The sequence below is a fragment of the Egretta garzetta genome, unplaced genomic scaffold, assembly GCF_000687185.1.
Source record: "Egretta garzetta isolate BGI_Z169 unplaced genomic scaffold, ASM68718v1 scaffold439, whole genome shotgun sequence".
Lineage (NCBI taxonomy): Eukaryota > Metazoa > Chordata > Aves > Pelecaniformes > Ardeidae > Egretta > Egretta garzetta.
Genome location: NW_009260803.1, coordinates 75,475 through 92,148, shown reverse-complemented (window position 1 = coordinate 92,148; position 16,674 = coordinate 75,475). Strand labels below are relative to the sequence as shown.

Genomic DNA, 16,674 nt, shown 5'->3' with positions numbered 1-16,674 from the left:
CCCTTTGTCCCCCCCTCAGCTGGCCCTCGGCCTCCTGAGGAGGAGCTGGGCCTCCTGCCGCTCCCCAGCCTGGCCCCTCCGCCCCGCTCAGGAGTTATTAATCCCCCTCAGCACCCACGGCTCTCGTGCGTGGGGACGGTGGCTGTGCCCCGCTTTTGACTTGGAACGCGTTTCCGTGAGCGCGTGGAATCCCCATGCCTGCCTACTACGGGCCGTGGGTGCCTTTCCGTGACCGACCTGAGTGGTGCGTGCCTTCGGCCACCTGCGTGTCAGGCTGCCCGCGTAGCCTCCGGTACCTTCTGCGCCGCCCTGCCTGCTGGCGTAGCGCCCGAGAACGGTGGGTATTCCTGCGGATAGTTACAGATAGTTTAGTAAATCCTTATTTGTGCATAGCCCTTCTGGGGTAATTAATTAGTGAATAGTCGCGCCTTTAATTTGCGTGCATTTCTCCCTGGGTATCTCTCTAAAGACAGTATTTTGATCCACGTGGGTTTTATTTTTGTAAAATGAAAGAGTAGGAAGAACACTCGGTTAATACATTTCTTAAATTACGGTTTATTTCAATCTTCAGATGCCAGTTTCTCTTACAACTTTTTTTTTTTTGTCTGTGTCTGTATCCTTCAGGTTTTAGCTGCAACCTTAAACAAAAAAAGTCCCGCGTGTTTGTCCGTTGACCATTGTTGAACAGATTCAACAAGTGGACTTTGTCTTCCTGCAGTCTAGCAGAAGTAGGCTGCAGCGGCTGTGTTTGGGTGTGTGGCCAGGTGTCCAGAGCCTTTCGCGCTACTCCTGTCGCAGGGAAACACCCTGGAAGTGCGCAGCAGGAAGGAGGTGTTTGATCCATCTCTTGAGCTTGAGAGGGTGGGTGAGACCCCCCGCCGAGATGAATGAGCACCTCTTGCCTCCGCGCTGCTGCTCGAGACTGCAGCAAGGTCTGTTCCTCGGGGAGAGGAGCGGGTGGGCGAGAACACCCACGGAGATGAATAAGCATCTCCAGCTCCTCAAAGCCGTTGTTCCAGGCTGTGGTGAGGTCCGCTCCTGTTTACCTGGGCACGGCTCCTTGAGGTGAACGGACAGTTTCACAAACACTAATAATCCTTTCTTTATAAAGATCTACCTCTACCTGCTCCGTCGTTCATATGCATATTTGGATTGCCTTGGAGTTTGGTAATTACAGAACCACGGAATAATCAGTCTGCAGTTTCACAACCTGACTCCTCTAAGCCAGTCTGTCTGGCCTGATGGCTGCTTTGATTCTGCGCTGCCCCATCCCCAGCTGTGGGTTTGGGGTTTTTTTTCCCCAACTTCCTTTCCATTTGCTATGTTTGGGACTTGTCATATGCTTTGTTCAAGTCTTCCAAGTCCATTAACTTGTTGAAAAGTCATCCTTTTCGAGGTCTGGTTAGGCTTTTGAGTAACTGGGACCAGGGGGGAGTGGGTCAGTGGTAGCAAGCGGGTAACGTGGCTTAAGCTGACCTGGGACCTCAGTCTGTCTCTGTGCTTCAAATGGAAACGCGTGTTTCTGTTCCTCTCGTGCCTCAATGCCAGCCAACTGTTGCTTTTTCTTTCTTGTTGGATTAGTTTTTACCTGGGTCGGATCCCTGGTGTTGATTTGTCCTGCTCTTGCACAATAGTTAGTGTTGGCACAAGGAGCGGGGGTGTGGGAGAAGAGGAAAGGGCAAGATTGTCCCATTCAGAAAAAAATGTGGATTTGGAGTGGTTTCTATAGATTATGAAACCAAACTGTCAATCGTGTCAGTGTAACTGGAGGTGCACGGTTAATTAGATCACTGACATGATCTTCCTTAATTTTTGTGAAGCTGTCTTAACCCTTTCAAGTGTCCTGTTTCTCATCAGCATAATTTTGGGGTGGGAAGAAGTCAGCTGACATTCTTGCTGGTGTTGGCATCTAGTGAAACTCTGCCCTTAGATATGCCTTACTTGTTTTTTAAGCTTAATATATAACAATTACTCGTTTGCCTGGTTTTGCAATCAAACAATGAGCGATCCCTAAAAGTTCACAGTTTACTTGACGCTTTGCCTAGCTAATGCCTGACAATAATCTAATCTTTGTGAGAGCGGCGCCCATCTCTGTCTTTAACACAAAGCTGGTGCTTAGGCTTTGGAGGGCACTGTTTGTTTCTCCAAGGGTGTCTGAGTCAGAAGACCTGAACTCCCGGAGGCACAGAGATGCACCCAGGTGGCAGCTTTCTGGTGAGGAGCAGGAGTCGCAGGCCTTCCCTCCACCTGGCACGTCTGGGGAAGAGGAATTTGAAGGGGGTGGGTGTATCTGCTCCAAGCAACCCTTCCCTTAACTTCCGTCATGCAAGAAAATGACCCTGGGTCACCGGGGGAAGGACTGTACTTCTAACTTCTTGTACCACTTGGGAAACTCCTGATTTCTTAGGCTTTTTGCACATTGAGAGAAAAAAACTGTGTTCAAAATTGTTATCTCTGCAATTTGCAGTCTCCTGTTGTCATGTAGCAGCTCTAGTGAGTCACTGCTGTAAAGAAATTGTTTCTTTTATTTTACCTGGTTTTAGTATATTTTACCTGGTGTCAAATGATGAGAAAAATCGTATCATGCAATTGAGTGCAGAAAGTGCTTCGTAAGCACATTTTTGAGAAACTGGTTGTCTAGCTTCAGAAGTAGATTAGATTTCAGAGGTAGGTTCAGGTGTTATGCTGTATGTTGTGCCACTGATAGGATTTCATACTTAGTATTTTTAAAATACTTACATTTACGGGAATACTGAAGGTAAGGTGCAACATTGTGAAAACAAGCAGTTACAGGGTTTTAAAATTGGGTGAGGTCCTACTTCAGCAAGAGTTAATGTGTAAAAAAGGAGCTGACAATAAAAGGGACAGTTGAAAAAACATTTAAATTGATGTAAGTCATTCTTTTAACTGGGTGATGAAAGTATTTCTCGTGCCTGCTATCCTAAGAGGGAAGAGCAGAACCAATACCGTATCTCTGTTCCAATCTTGAAAGGGAAAATATCGCTGCTGCTGCTCCTTAAACTTCCCCCCGCAAAGCAAATGAGCCCTTTGGTATTCCCCAGGGCCTGCAGCCCCTGCGCTGTCGTACGTGGCATATAGCGTTCTTTATGCAGAGACCTCGAACAGAGCTGCTCCTGTGCTCCGCTCCAACGGTTTTAATCGGTGGAAGTGATGTTCAGAGTACTAGTGCAGAAATAATAGTTGTAGCTGCTTGTGTTTTTAAGTGGTGTGTCATATACTTTCTGTGTGTTGGATGGTGATGAAAATGGACTGCTGCAGCCTCCTACAGCTCAGTCAGTACTGTTGAAACTATTGCAAACTCGGCAGTGAAAAACTTCAGAAAAATGAGTGGGTTTTATATACTAACCCTCATTAAAAGCATAATTGTCCCTGTTGGCGATAGGAGTTTACCTCTCCTGATACTCATCATTTGAAAAGCTTAATATAGATGTGCTTTCAGTTTTGCTCTGATTCAGGCGCACGTTACCAGAAATCAAAAGCGCTTGCTGAGTCAGGTCTGTTCTGGTGCTAACCAGGCTGTAGTTACAGAAAGCAGGCTGGGCTGGGTGAGACCAGAGCAGTTGCCTGCTTCTTGTGTTGGAATTGATTATTCTGCTTAATGCAGCTAATGGGTCACAGGTCCAGTACGCAGTGTAAAATATTTAACGAGCACGTGCCCGTTCAGTGGGCTTGCGTACTTTCTCTGCTCATGAAAGTTTCCATCTTGTCTACGGTGGCAGCTAAATTCTGCTTATTTAACGAGCACGTGCCCGTTCAGTGGGCTTGAAAGTTTCCATCTTGTGGCAACTAAATTCTCCCCATGAAGAAGGCAAAGGGCGTGATGTTTGAAAGCTGAAGACAGCATCATGTCACAGCCCCAGAGGGTGTTTTTATGTAACATGATGTGAGTACCTTTAATCTTAAAGTTTTGTGTAGTGAGCAAGACACAAATGGGGATTTTCTGTGTAATTTCAAGCCTAGAGAGAGATGGGCCATACCCGTAAGAGAGGCCTTAGCAGTTGTAAGCTAGAACTGTGTGGTATGTTAACCTGTTTTTAGGGATACAAGGATGCACTCTGTCCAAAACCTGTAATAACACTGGAATTATTATACAGTCTGCATTGCCTATAATATGGTTTCTGTTTCGTCTCCCAGCAGAAGAAAGCAAACAATATCAAGCTTGACTGCGAAATACAAAAAACCTTAATGACAGCCTCACACATCGTGTATTGACTGACCAGTCGCCTGGCTGTTACCTGAGCAAAACAAAACTCCAAACTTGCCTCGCTAGTGCTAGAGTGGGTTAACTTTGCAGGTACTTGGAGAGTGGCAGTGCAGTTCTGCTTTAAAAGGAGGGGTCGTTACCATGTCCAGAAATGCCCCTGCGCAGCAAAGCTTTGCAGTCCCAGATGAGTGGTTCTGTTTCTTTTTTTCTGGCAGTGGTGGAGCTTCTGTGCTTCATTCCGTGGGAAGCACTACCACTGCCCCTCTTTTCCCAAAGCTAGCTTATCCAGTTGTCTCCTCCCTTCCCCAGCATTTGTACAGAAATAAATTACCAGACAGAAAAGGAGCCGTACAGAAAATCCTCTACAGCCACTTTCCAGTAAAAATCTTTTTGAAATACGACTAAATTCCATTAATACGATGCCTCATCTTAACTATTTGTTTACACAGAGACATTCAACCAGTCAGTTGAATCAGTTTAAAAACTGATTTAAGTAAACTGTTGCAAATATCTTTTACGTATCTATTGACAGGTTTAAAACAAGTAAGTTCCATTCCGCTGGAAACTTTTCTGGATGGTTTTATTTGAGAATACTTGCACACAAAGTTGTGTGTGTTTGGCTATGCAATCTATCTGGAGTGTGATTTTTAAATTGGCGTCGTTTTGCATTTTATACCAACTCTCATTTATACTGTGTATCTCCCTGCCAAGAAACCTGCTTCCACTCTATAGATAGACTCACTACATTCTTTTATTCCCCACTGTAATGTGAACAAAGTAAAATGATGCTGGAGATGGCCGTGTTGGGTAATTAAGCTCAATTACAGATTTCCTTTTTAAAACTTTTTGAAAAAAAGTCTTCGATTAAAAAACACAGAATACAAACTTTGGCTACTACTTGAAATTTTCATGGTTTGATGAAAAACGGTGCAGAGAGAGGGGGGGGGAAAATCCTGCTGGCAGTCTTCCACCAAGATTGTGGTTTGCGTTTGGTTTTTTTTTTAAGCTTCCTCCTCTTGTAAGAAATTTTAAACAGTTACTGATTTGTACATCTTTCTTCTTTCATCAATTAGAGTGATACTGGCTGTTGCCAGATGGAAGGTAAACTAGCGTCAGCCCGGTTTTGTACGTAAAGTTAGCGTTTGTCAAGAGCTCTGAGGGATATTGCGGTAGACACAAAACACATGCCTATGGTGATGAAGCTCCAATGTTTGCCAGTTCCAGCAGGATATAGTCACTGTCTAGGAGTACCTGCGATGGTTCTCCCCAGGAAAGATGGATGGTGTCTGCAGGAAAAATCCCCCTGATTGTAATGAGGCGAAAAAGCAGAGAATAGGAACGTAACGTAGACAGGAATGAGTCTGAATGGTGGTTGGGCTCCTGAGAAATACCAGGGGCCCTCATTTTATTCAGTGCCTTCTCCCTGGTCTGGTGTGTTCCTCGGATACTGGGCAGCTGAACTGATCCTTCTTTGTGGCAGTCAAGCTCAGAGCAGCTTTTTGGGGCTGAAGCCAGTATTCCTGTGTTTAAAGTGAGTACCGAGACAAGAATGCTGCTCACGGCTCCAAGTGTCCTCTAGTGTATCCACAAACAGATGAACGGCCTTGCAGAGCCGCTGGGCTTACTCTCTCGGCAGCAAGAGTACATTGTCAGAACCCTTATGTTTGCAATTACGTACCATGAAAAATCTCAGGTATTTTTTGTTATATTGTGGGCCCTACTCTAGCGGGGTTAGAGGAAGGTAACGTTTTTTTTCGTTGCTAATTGTAGAAGACCTTAAGCTTCCTTTTTATTACCACGCAGAAAAGTCTGTCTGGTCTCTTGACCTGTAGCTTACTTCCTTTGTTCTTTGCTAAGCGCTGCCTTGCTAATTATTCTCCGTTGTTTCATTTGCTAGTCAACACCTGCAATAACAGTGGTTTCACATTTGTTCCACTGTACCCCATTTAACACACCAGAATTGTAGCACTTGGATAATCTCTGCTAGAACCGTCTAATATTTAAACTATATTACTATCATAATTTCACAATTTGACATAAAACCATATTCATCTATTTGCACAAGAGTAATGCATACACTGTAATGCGCATTTGACAAGCCAAGGTAAATGGGGTGTTACAGCAGGGAATGTATCCATTGTAATCAGAAGAAAAGGGCACAGGGATTTACTCCTGGGTAAATAAACCGTCTCTGCTGTATGCTTTCCCTCTGGCTGGGAGGAGACATTCATAACTGCCAAATAAATTCAGTAATCAATGGTAGAATTTAAATTGGGTTGCTGTAGGTGATATTTCAGAGCTACTGCTGGGAAAACACAATAAATCTTCCACACCTTATCTACTAGAGAAATTTACCGCAGGAAGAAACATTCGGTGTCCTAAGCATGACTACAGGGTGCAGAAATACTCTGATGTGCCAGATATTGATTGGCTTAATCTTGTCTTCAGCATGACTAAATATTATTACCTTAAATGGAGTATTTGCAGCATGTTTAAGTTGTAGAACCACTATAGTTGAATGGCTGAAAATACCATCCCGTTGCTCCTTGACCCGCTTGTTGGCTTCATAGGGTATTGCTACTATTAAGAAACCCGAGGGAGTATCTGTGCGGTTGTTATTTAGAAGCATTAATAGTAAAAAAGAATACCAGTCACATTGTTAATTGTTGTGATTCTGCCCCAGGACACATGCTGCAGGCATTTGGTATGATGGATACAAGCATAATCGATTTATTTAGAAACTGTTGCTTGTAATTATGAGGGTGACCATCCGTGGCTTCTAGCAGCTGGGCGTCAGTTTGTCTGTTGGAACCGGGATTAGCCTGCAGTAACGCGCAGGTGAGAGTCACCCTTCTGCCATCCTGAAGATAGGGCTTTGATTCTTGTTTAAAGGAGTAAACCTCTGTAAAGAGAGCACAGCTCAAGTTGGTTTTGCCTAACGAAACGAGCAGGCTATGTAGAACAGTTGTTGACCTCAACGGGCCGCATTTGTTTTCCAGAATATTTGGAGATGTGTGATAACGTGCACGCCTGTACCAGGAGTCGTGGGGTTTTTTTTCCCCAAGTTGTTATCTCAAGAGTTGGCATGCCAGCAATTTGTACCTGCTTTTCTAACTAGGACAGCAGTGGCGTTTCTGCAATCTAGCATCTTTTACTTCATAATAGATTAATTTTGTACCTCTGCTTTCCCAGCTGTGGCACCGCTGTCTTTGCTGAGTGCCTTACCTGTTTCTTTCTTTCACATCAGTTGTGACAAGAAATGACAAAACTGATTAGTGTTTTGTTAATTTGCTGCAGTTAAACAAAAAAAAAAGTCTTTAGGAGCCTACATCTACTAAATCTAGAGAGTGACACCGTATTTTTCCTTGGCTCACAGGTGATAGGTTAATCTTGCAACTAGAACGGCTAGAATCTAGATAAGATTTGGTTAGAAAGGTTTTGAAATCGCGGTGGGTGAGCGGCTATTGTATGTCTTGGTTGTTGAAATGCTCTTGTTCGGTTCATTAACGTACTTCTTCCCCAATCATACCTATCTGAATAATGCATTAAATTGTCATTTTTAACTATGTGTAAAGGGTACTATGGAAAACCTGAAGTGAAAGATTAATAAAACTTCCCATTTAAAAAAAAGTAATTCACTGACATCAGTACTGTTTACTAAAAATAGACAAAGTAATTTGGACTAATTGTAAGAAATAGAGGTAGCTTTTGAAAGATTCTCACTTGTGGAACGCTGCAGTATTATTATATATTGATACCTATTTGTCTCTCTTATTTTTGGTAGAAAATGATGCACCCTGTTGCCAGCAGCAATACAGCTTTCTGTGGGACCGGCAAGAGTTCTTGCCTTAACGAAGACAATGTGAGATCTGCCGATCAGTTTGACTTGTACGCCACGCAGCAAAGTAAATACAGCCACGCAGTCAGCCACAAACCAATTGCATGCCAGAGACAAGATGCGTTGAACGAATCGCACTTGCAGACCACAAGTGGCAGGAATATAGAGACAAAAGACGAACTAAAGAAAAAGAAAAACCTCAACCGATCTGGTAAACGTGGAAGGCCATCAGGGACCACAAAATCAGCAGGGTACCGAACCAGCACAGGTCGACCCCTGGGGACCACCAAAGCAGCTGGATTTAAGACAAGTCCAGGCAGACCCTTGGGTACAACTAAAGCAGCGGGATACAAAGTCAGCCCAGGCAGACCTCCAGGTAGCATTAAAGCTCTATCACGGCTTGCAAATCTAAATTATACTTGTGGCAGTGCAGCTTTTCCCTATCCTATGGTGCATAACAGAGGAGTACACGCTGCTGGTGAAACTAGTAGCAAAATGAAACAGCCTAATGAATGAAAGGGGGGAATTAGTAACTCCTTACTAATCTGCTTTACTCCGAATTTTGGCACGTTTCTTGCGTTTTGTCGTAGTGTTTGCCTAAGTCTGAATTTCTGGATTTTATTTTTATCCAAATAATGCCATAGCCTACGGGTGCAATTCAGTAACTTCTAAAGCAATGTTGAGAAGGCACTGGTTTAAAGGGGGGTTTGTTGGTTTTAAATCATAATTTATAAGAAAGTCTGAAGTGATGCATATGCCTTGGTGTCAATACTTAAGTAATGTCCATGTCCCTAGTTTTATGTTCCATTTCTGGTAAATCTAGTTGTGTGGTTATGCATTAAATAATGAGGAGGACAGAATTAGCTGGCTGTTGGTTCATCATGTGGCCTATCCCACAATAAGGAACTTAGCCACATGAGTTCTTACTTGGTAAGAAAAATTGATAAAGCAGCAAGCTACATTTTCCACTTCTGCAGAAGCTTCTACAGACCTCAAATAGATGCTTAAAAAAAAAACAAACAGAAAAACTCAAACCTTTTTCTAAAGTGCTGGTTTCAGGTGGCTTTTGTTTCTGGAGTTGTAGCAGTAAGACAATTTCAACTAATGCTCCAGAAATACTTTTTGAAAATATTAAAGAAAACGGAGAATTTGTACAGCGCGTTACGGCTTCACAGCGCCTTATTAATCCAAGCTAATTTGCCTTTAGGTGATAGCTGTTCTTTTAGTTATGCTGTTGCAGGATTCTGCTGTGTAATTTTGAAATGCCTAATAGTACATATACCAAACCACAAATAATTATTTGAAATTTGAAATATTTTATAAGAAATTAAGTACTGTTCATTCTAGTTACGCACTTGGTTAATATTAAACAGTATGTTCTTAAATCTGTAAATAGCGATTTACACTGGGTTTTGCCTTCAAAATCTGTGCTTAGGTGGCGACAGTTTAATAGCTTTTAAAATATTGATCTATAATGTTTACAAATTAAACTTTTTAAATAGTCACTGTTGCCAAGTTTTCAGACTTAGTTTTGCCAGATATTCCTGGAAATAGTTATTTTGTTGTTTGACACTTATAGTATATTTAAGTTATGGAAGCTTATATATCTACCAAAGGACACCATTTTCACGATTTATAAAAGCAAACTGTATAGCTGATGCAAACAGGATGCAGTACGCTGCACTGCTAGACCCCAGATACGAAGTAATTCATCTATGCATGCAAGCTGAAAAAAAATGTTGTTGGTTAACTATAAGTACTTTCCTTGGCTCAGACTAAAACCTTCCCTCCTTCCAAAAGAAATGTTCAGTTTTTCAACTGGGTGTGTTTAATTTTTTTTTTTTTTTTTAAGTCTGAGTGAGTGCGTGAGTGTATGTGTAAAATACTTTAATCTAGACTTCAAAAAAAAATCAGTGTTCAATGTTGTGTATTGTTTGTTCTAAATTTATTTTACTGGAATTAAAGCTTTTTTTTTTCCTCCCCCATCTGGAAGAAAGTTTACATTTAAGCTGTTTCACATACAATATGACATGATAAGTTTGTAGCTTCAAATATCGGGGGAGGGGGGAGAATATATAGAGTTCACAGATTTTGGGGGAGCAGAAAAATTTGGGATAATTGAGCTTGTGCTGAATGAGTTATGATGCTGATAATTTTTGCTAACATAAATGCTGTTCTGGCCTGCTGTCATTTAGATGAGAACTCTTGATTTCAGTGATGACAACTTAAGACACAGATGTCATGTTTCATACCTTTTTTATCAGGAAAAAAGCAGCAAGCCTTCAGGTGTTCCAGTGATGCCTAACACATATTGAGCTGGACTTTATGCTGTACTTTACAATAGGTGTGTTGAATTGTTTTGGGGGAACTGTGTATGCACTGGCAACTAAGACAATGAACCTCAACTATACTGGATGGCTCCCTAGTCGATAGATGAACTAATGGCAGCTAAACTGCTACTAAAAAATAGTTTCTTCATGCTGAAGCTATGAAATCCAGTTATACGTTCTGTTCCTCAGCAAACTCGCAAGTCTGCAATTTAGCAATCTATCTCAGAACGATGTAACTTCTGACACATGCAAAATGCTAACGTGAGTTAATTCACCCTCAGGATCTGTGTTGTATTGGCTGTTTTTAATCAGATGATTTTTTTCAACAAAAGACTGCTTTAAGTTCTTTCCTGAACTCAGCTGGGAAAGCAGTCCTCTTCGGCTGAATGTAGTAACCGCAGGAGTGTCGCACCTCGCTGGCAAGGAACGTGTTGCATGTCACCACTGTACCTTGGAGAAGCTCCACTTCTTACCTCCTCCTGTTTATCCTGTTTGCTCCCATTCCGTTTCTCACTTGTGCATCTACTCAATGGTGCTGTGCCGTGTGTCAGGAGATGATGCAGATGTATTGCTGTTCTGCTAGTGTAATGAATTTTGTATTCAAGTATGCTGATGAAATAATGAAATCATCTAAGCAGTTTCTGTTCATTACGGTGTTTATTAATTATATCAGATGGAATATAATCCCAGTAAAAAACAATTAATGTCGTCAATTGTGGAATGATGAGCATAAGGTAGAAAAGTGTTCAGAGAGTCTAATGGGCTGCCTGGCACTCCAGATCTAGCAAGGAGACCAGAAGTGCCCTGCTGGGCATTTCCGAATTCTGGTTTGTTTTCTATCTGACTCCAGTTTACTGGTGCCGTGCAGTGAGGGGAAGAAAAAAAGATGTTAAGGATTCGAAGTGACCGAGAAATGGAATTTTCAAATACTTCTGCTTTTCCTCTGTATAATCTGCAGAATACATTGTGCTTTTTTCAACACTTTTCTTTCCGTGGCAAACACTGAAACAGCATGTTAATGCCTAAAGTTTATTAGCACCGATGGGAAAACTGGCCTTTTCCCCCCATAGTATGAGAACATTACTTGTAAGGTAAATTGCTTATTTTATATTATATATCATCATTCAGCTATTCATAAGCTAGGATCACTGTTGCGTGTTAACACTGTTGAGAAGATCTACATGTCAAGTTTGTTTTTTAATAATTGCTTTTAATTATCAAGTTTCTAACATCTTATTTATACATAAATGAAATGTATTAGCTTGCTATTATTCCTTAGTGATGCTATACAAGTTCACTGGTTAATATACATATAGTAACTATTATTCAGTTTCTGATTAAATTTACTTAAACTTTAAAGCCAAATAATTTTGCTACTATAAAGTCTTGCACTGGACATATTCACCATATTTTGGCAGAAAAAAAATCAGATACCATCAGAAGTGGCTAACTTTGATATCAAAGATAGTATTTTTAAAATCGGCAGTTAGCTTTGTCGTTAAAGCAACGTTCTTTCTATCTCGGATTTAGGCTAAACTAACCAACATAACTGTGTGTCAAGAGCCATTGAAGATCTCTGTTCTGAACAAATATATTCTCATTTTGTCTGCAAGATCTTGAAGAGTTGAGTCAGGACAAAACCAAGCCTTGTCAGTGAAAAGTGATGTGTCTGTGAAAAGAATTACTTGGAGCTATGATACAGAGAGTAATTCAGATGAGAATTTAACTCCCTCCCCCATTTTTGAAGAGCTTTAAAAGGCAGAGCAATGTGAAGTCATTTGTCCGATGGTTTCATTAGCTGTGACTCTGCTGTTCTTTGTTATATGTATAATAATGTTTCACACTATCCTTAGAGTTGACAGTTAAAACAGTTGATAACAATCATAAATGCTTTGAACTGCCGACTTCATTTCTGACCACAAAAGAAGTTTATTCTTCTCTATTTTAATGCATATATTTTAACACTGCTTAAATATATTTATGACTTTAGTAGACTAGAACTTTCTCCTTGTGATTTTTTTTTTTTTCCCCAAATAGATAAATCTGTATTCTGAAATTTGAACCACTTTCTGATACTTTAATCTTTCATCACTTGCTTTTCCACAGGTTTACTTTGGGGGAAACAGTAATCTGCTAAATAACTAGTATCAGCACCCCATTCTCTGCTGTAAAAAGCCTGATTAGATACTGTGTATGTTTTTATGTCCATGAACTTGAGCTACTCGTGTGCAATTATGTGTATGGGAATGGAGTAGTGTTCATGATCTGTATTTACATCATCATATGGATGTATATTTATTAATAAAGTTAATACTTTAAAACCTAACTATTTTTTCTCTGGGCTTTTTTTAATATCTCTTAAATTCTGGCTGAAGATGCCTATTGACAGCATTACCAGACCAGCCGCCTTACCCCTTCTCCCTTGTCAACAGAAATGCTGTTTGTTCTCCTGGTGCCTCGCTCAGCGACACAGTGTGAGGTGACTCGCACCCGGCGTTGCAGTGGTGTGGTACACCTTGTACAGATCTCACTGAAAATCCGCGGGCTTGTTGCGTTTGTCCCTCGCCCCCCCGAAGCGTAATTGAATCTGGCGGCAATAGACTGAGTGTGTTCATGCCTGCGTGGACTTCAGAATGCAGGCAGGATTTGTGAGAGTCAGGAGGCCACTGTATGGTGTGACTTTTATTCAAATTTAAAAAAAAAAAAAAAAAAAATAATGCTCACCCTTTCAGGATACTGCGGTTTCTGAATTTCAACATGAGATGTGTATTGCTTATTGCAGGCAAGTCCCATATATTCGAATTAAGGCAAAAAGACTGCACGAATTGCAAGGTGTCAGAAAATAGAGGCATGTTACTTTTTAATGAGCTGAAAATGCTGCTAGTAACTGAATTGTTCTTATCCTTTCACTCAAATACGAGAAGAGGGGAGGAAAGGAGTTGTAGCTATGTATGTATAAATAGTAAGCCGCTAATTTTTTTTTCCCTCTGTTGCACATGGAAATCAGTTTGAGAGTACTCATAAAGGAAACTTTTTGTGGAATGGTGATTGTTATTCATTATTCTGTGACAAATAAGACGCAGTTATCCTGCTAGGTCTGCATCCTCCCCTTGCCCTCCAGCACCCGTATCTTCTCTTCTGTGTACTTTCAAAGGCTCTGCATACGTCGAGGGTTAAAACATTTAAATGTCAGTTGCTGTTATTTTGCAGACTTCTAAGTTGCTTTTACCTGAAAAAGACATCTGATGCCTTTTTTTCTTTTTTTTTTTTTTGGCCATTCTGTTCATTCTAAGTATTTAGCTTTCAAGGTGACTGGATATGTTCAGAGCAGATTTTGACCACAGTCTGCTATGTCCTGGTCTATTAGTTCCTGGATGTGATTCCTTGAGCAAAATGGATTATTTTCTTTGTTGTAATGAAACCTGAAGTATTCTATATTAAGTCAGTCATAAACTGCGTGGTACTGACTGCTTCCATGGCTGTTGTATTCTCTGCCATGTCATGAACAGAACGAGGACAGCGGCAGCACAGTCAGGTCCCTCGGTGCAGGGTTGGCGCGCGAGGGCAAGCGCAGTTTCTGACGGCAGGCCTGGTTCACGCTTTATTCACGCTGACAGACTAGCAGGGCTGGGACACCTGGGCATCTTCACAGAGTCCTTAAGACGGTTATATCTTTTAATGATGTCATTTATGTGTATGAGACACCACGGCTTACTTTGGGGCTGGAGTGGCATTTTTATGCTTCTGTACCTCCGCGGTGTGATCTCTTAAGGTAGCAGAAATAGCGCAGTGTGAATTAGCGATATCATTCCCTATTAGATACGCCAGCTCAACAGAGTGTGGTTTTGGACCAAGACAAATGAAGATTGTTCCTGTAACACCTCAAAGTAAAGGACTGATGCGCTGCCTTGCATTGCATGCTATTTTTATCTGTGTTCTGCCTGTGACTCTGTGTGTATTGTTTAGCATTTAAGAGAGAGGTGTGGCCTGACCATGAGGAATTGGCAGCCCAAAAGCCACCACGTTCTGGAGCTGGCTCTCGCCCAGGTTCCCTGCATGGCCTAGGGATGTCAATGGCTCCTTTTCCCCATCGGTAAAAATGCAGCAAAAATACCTGCTTATCTTGAAGGCTTGCTGGAAGGAATCGTTAGCTAACAACTTTTAACTACTTTGAAGCTGAAAAATGTGGAATTCTTCAGTGTTACTTAAATGATCTGAGGCAGATAAATCTTCTTGCCTTTCATCTTGTTTTTTCATACCACAAAAGCTTGTTCTAATTAGTGGAAAAAATACCACAGTAACAATGAGTGCAAGTTTGATTACTTAGAGCTGGCCTTTGAGATATGCCTAACACTAAAATGTATATTTGCTGCTTCAAGTGGTCATATTTTTAAATATTCAGCTGCAGCCATGTTGAGAAAACAAAAATTACCAAGTCTCACATCCCAAATACAGGTGTAGGGTAAAGCTGCCTGCGAGACTTGAACGCCTGTTGCTTTTTCTTCTACCTCGCCTTTGCGCTGTTGAACACACAGGGTGCCATAGCTGTAAGGATGTGTCAGGATTGTACTCGAGCAGAAGCCTTGGTCTCGGTGAAGGTCCTGGCATTGCCTCTTTGTCCCAGTCCGTGTCCTCTTTCGCTCCTCCTTTTGCCATGAAGGAGCTTGCCCAGTGTGCCTGAAATCTGGGGAGAGGTGAAGTCCAGCTGCTGAAATCCAAGACACACAAATGACCACCGAGTTCGGGTGTTTATTCATGGGTGCAACAGAAGACTCGTGTTTTGAAAATCCCCCTTTGCCAAATTTCAGCTCCTTCCCTAACAGAGAGAGCTTTTCTAGTACATCCAAGGTTTTTGAATAGATGCAAAACAATGTGTTTTTTTACTAGACTTTTTCCTGAAAACAGACATTTGGCTTGAAAAATCAGAAAAAATGTAAGCCACTGAACATTTTTGTAACAAAACTGGCAGGCATAGTAAGAAATGTGCCTTCTCTGTGGTACATAAGCATGGGGAGAGCACATCCATTGTGAGTTAGGTAAGATAAAGCCTGACTATCTGTAATTCTTGGGAGTTCGTTGGTGTTCCATTAATAGATTACTTACAGTCACCGTAAAAAAGAATGCAATTTTGTGCAAACCTTTTGATTTGTGTTGTGGTAGGAAGAATACTATGTTGGGATGAAAACCACCCAAGTGTCTCAGATGGAGGTACGCTGCCAGAAAGCTCTCCCTCATTTTCAAGGTTTGGAATATTGTCACCCGAGACCTGACACCATCCAGGGCTGCAGTAGGTGGGACGCTAGCCTGATGGCACAGAGCCGAGAGCTGGCAACCACATGCGGTCCTGGGCCAGGAGAAGGAAAATTGTGTCCAAGCTGAAAATGCCGCTTGGTCCACTGGTAGGTTGAATAAGCACGGTAAAAAAGGGGTATTAGCATCTGAAGCACTATATTCATATGCCCCACATAGTCCTGAAGCTTCGCTATTAAACTGAAAGCAAGAACTCACTCTGTGAGGGGAGGAGTATTACTGTATTTCCTAAAAAGAAATACAAGTATTTATCTCGCCTTTCCCCCTGGGAGGCTTTGGTGCTATGCTGATGGACAAGAGCTCATCTTTTCTTTTTGGCTTAAAAAACCACGCCTTTAGTTCACAGGCTTTTACCCTTAACCGAAGCCTGGCTGTAAGTTTGAGTTTAGTTTTCATGTGCAAACTCATCCCAAGCTGAATCTGTGCTTCTGTGCAGCGGGTGGAAGTAGGCAAATCCTTCGGAGCCGTTTGGAAGCACTGGCTGCTGCAGGCCCATGGGGCTGTGACACGGGCTTGTAACCAAACACGCTTTTGGAATGAATTACAGGGTGCGTTCGCGTGCCCTCTCAGTTACCCTTCAGCCATAAAAGCCCCGTGTCAAGTTCCGGGGATGACATTTCCCTCGTTGCAAGGATGTTCAACCTCAACTAATTTATATCGATCGCAAAACACCCGGTGACCTCCAGCGGCGTCAGCACGTCCCATCACGCCACGTCATGCGGTTGCCAGTGGGCCTGGGCCTGGGCTGCGGGGATGGCGCAAAAGAACCCGTGTCCCTCGGCCGGGCTGATGTGAGGAAGCTTGGGTTAAAAAAACCCGCTATTTGTATTTAATGCTGTCTGTCCTCTTGCTCTCCGAGCTCCAGCAGGTTTCTGTCCCCTCGCCTGAGGATGGGGCACACAGCACCGTTATTTCTGGAGCCGGCAGGCGAGCGCGGCTGTGGTGATCGTGTCCCCGCCCGCAGGCGGCCT

The 16,674-nt window shown here is 42.2% G+C and overlaps 2 protein-coding genes across 4 annotated transcripts in view; both read left to right on the top strand.

The window, feature by feature from the left end:
- The first annotated feature begins 86 nt into the window (after positions 1-86).
- On the top strand, positions 87-12,677 carry CUNH5orf24 (chromosome unknown C5orf24 homolog). Of its 3 annotated transcripts, none has more exons than XM_035902237.1 (2): positions 87-337; positions 8,010-10,044. In XM_035902237.1, the coding sequence occupies exon 2, from the start codon at positions 8,013-8,015 to the stop codon at positions 8,577-8,579; it is 567 nt and encodes a 188-aa protein (XP_035758130.1). In that variant the 5' UTR covers positions 87-337; positions 8,010-8,012; the 3' UTR covers positions 8,580-10,044. The 3 variants fall into 3 exon arrangements, with proteins under 3 accessions (XP_035758130.1, XP_035758131.1, XP_009645155.1); XM_035902238.1 differs by lacking the exon at positions 87-337 and adding an exon at positions 7,040-7,063; XM_009646860.2 differs by lacking the exon at positions 87-337 and adding an exon at positions 10,328-12,677 and having other exon boundaries at positions 8,010-8,439.
- A 3,052-nt stretch (positions 12,678-15,729) lies between these two features.
- The window catches only part of TXNDC15 (thioredoxin domain containing 15), a 5,530-nt gene continuing 4,585 nt past the window's right edge, over positions 15,730-16,674 (top strand). The window contains exons 1-2 of the mRNA XM_009646883.2: positions 15,730-15,792; positions 16,336-16,494. Of these exons, the coding sequence (XP_009645178.1) occupies positions 15,730-15,792; positions 16,336-16,494 (222 nt within the window). The remainder of the gene's footprint in view (positions 15,793-16,335; positions 16,495-16,674) is intronic.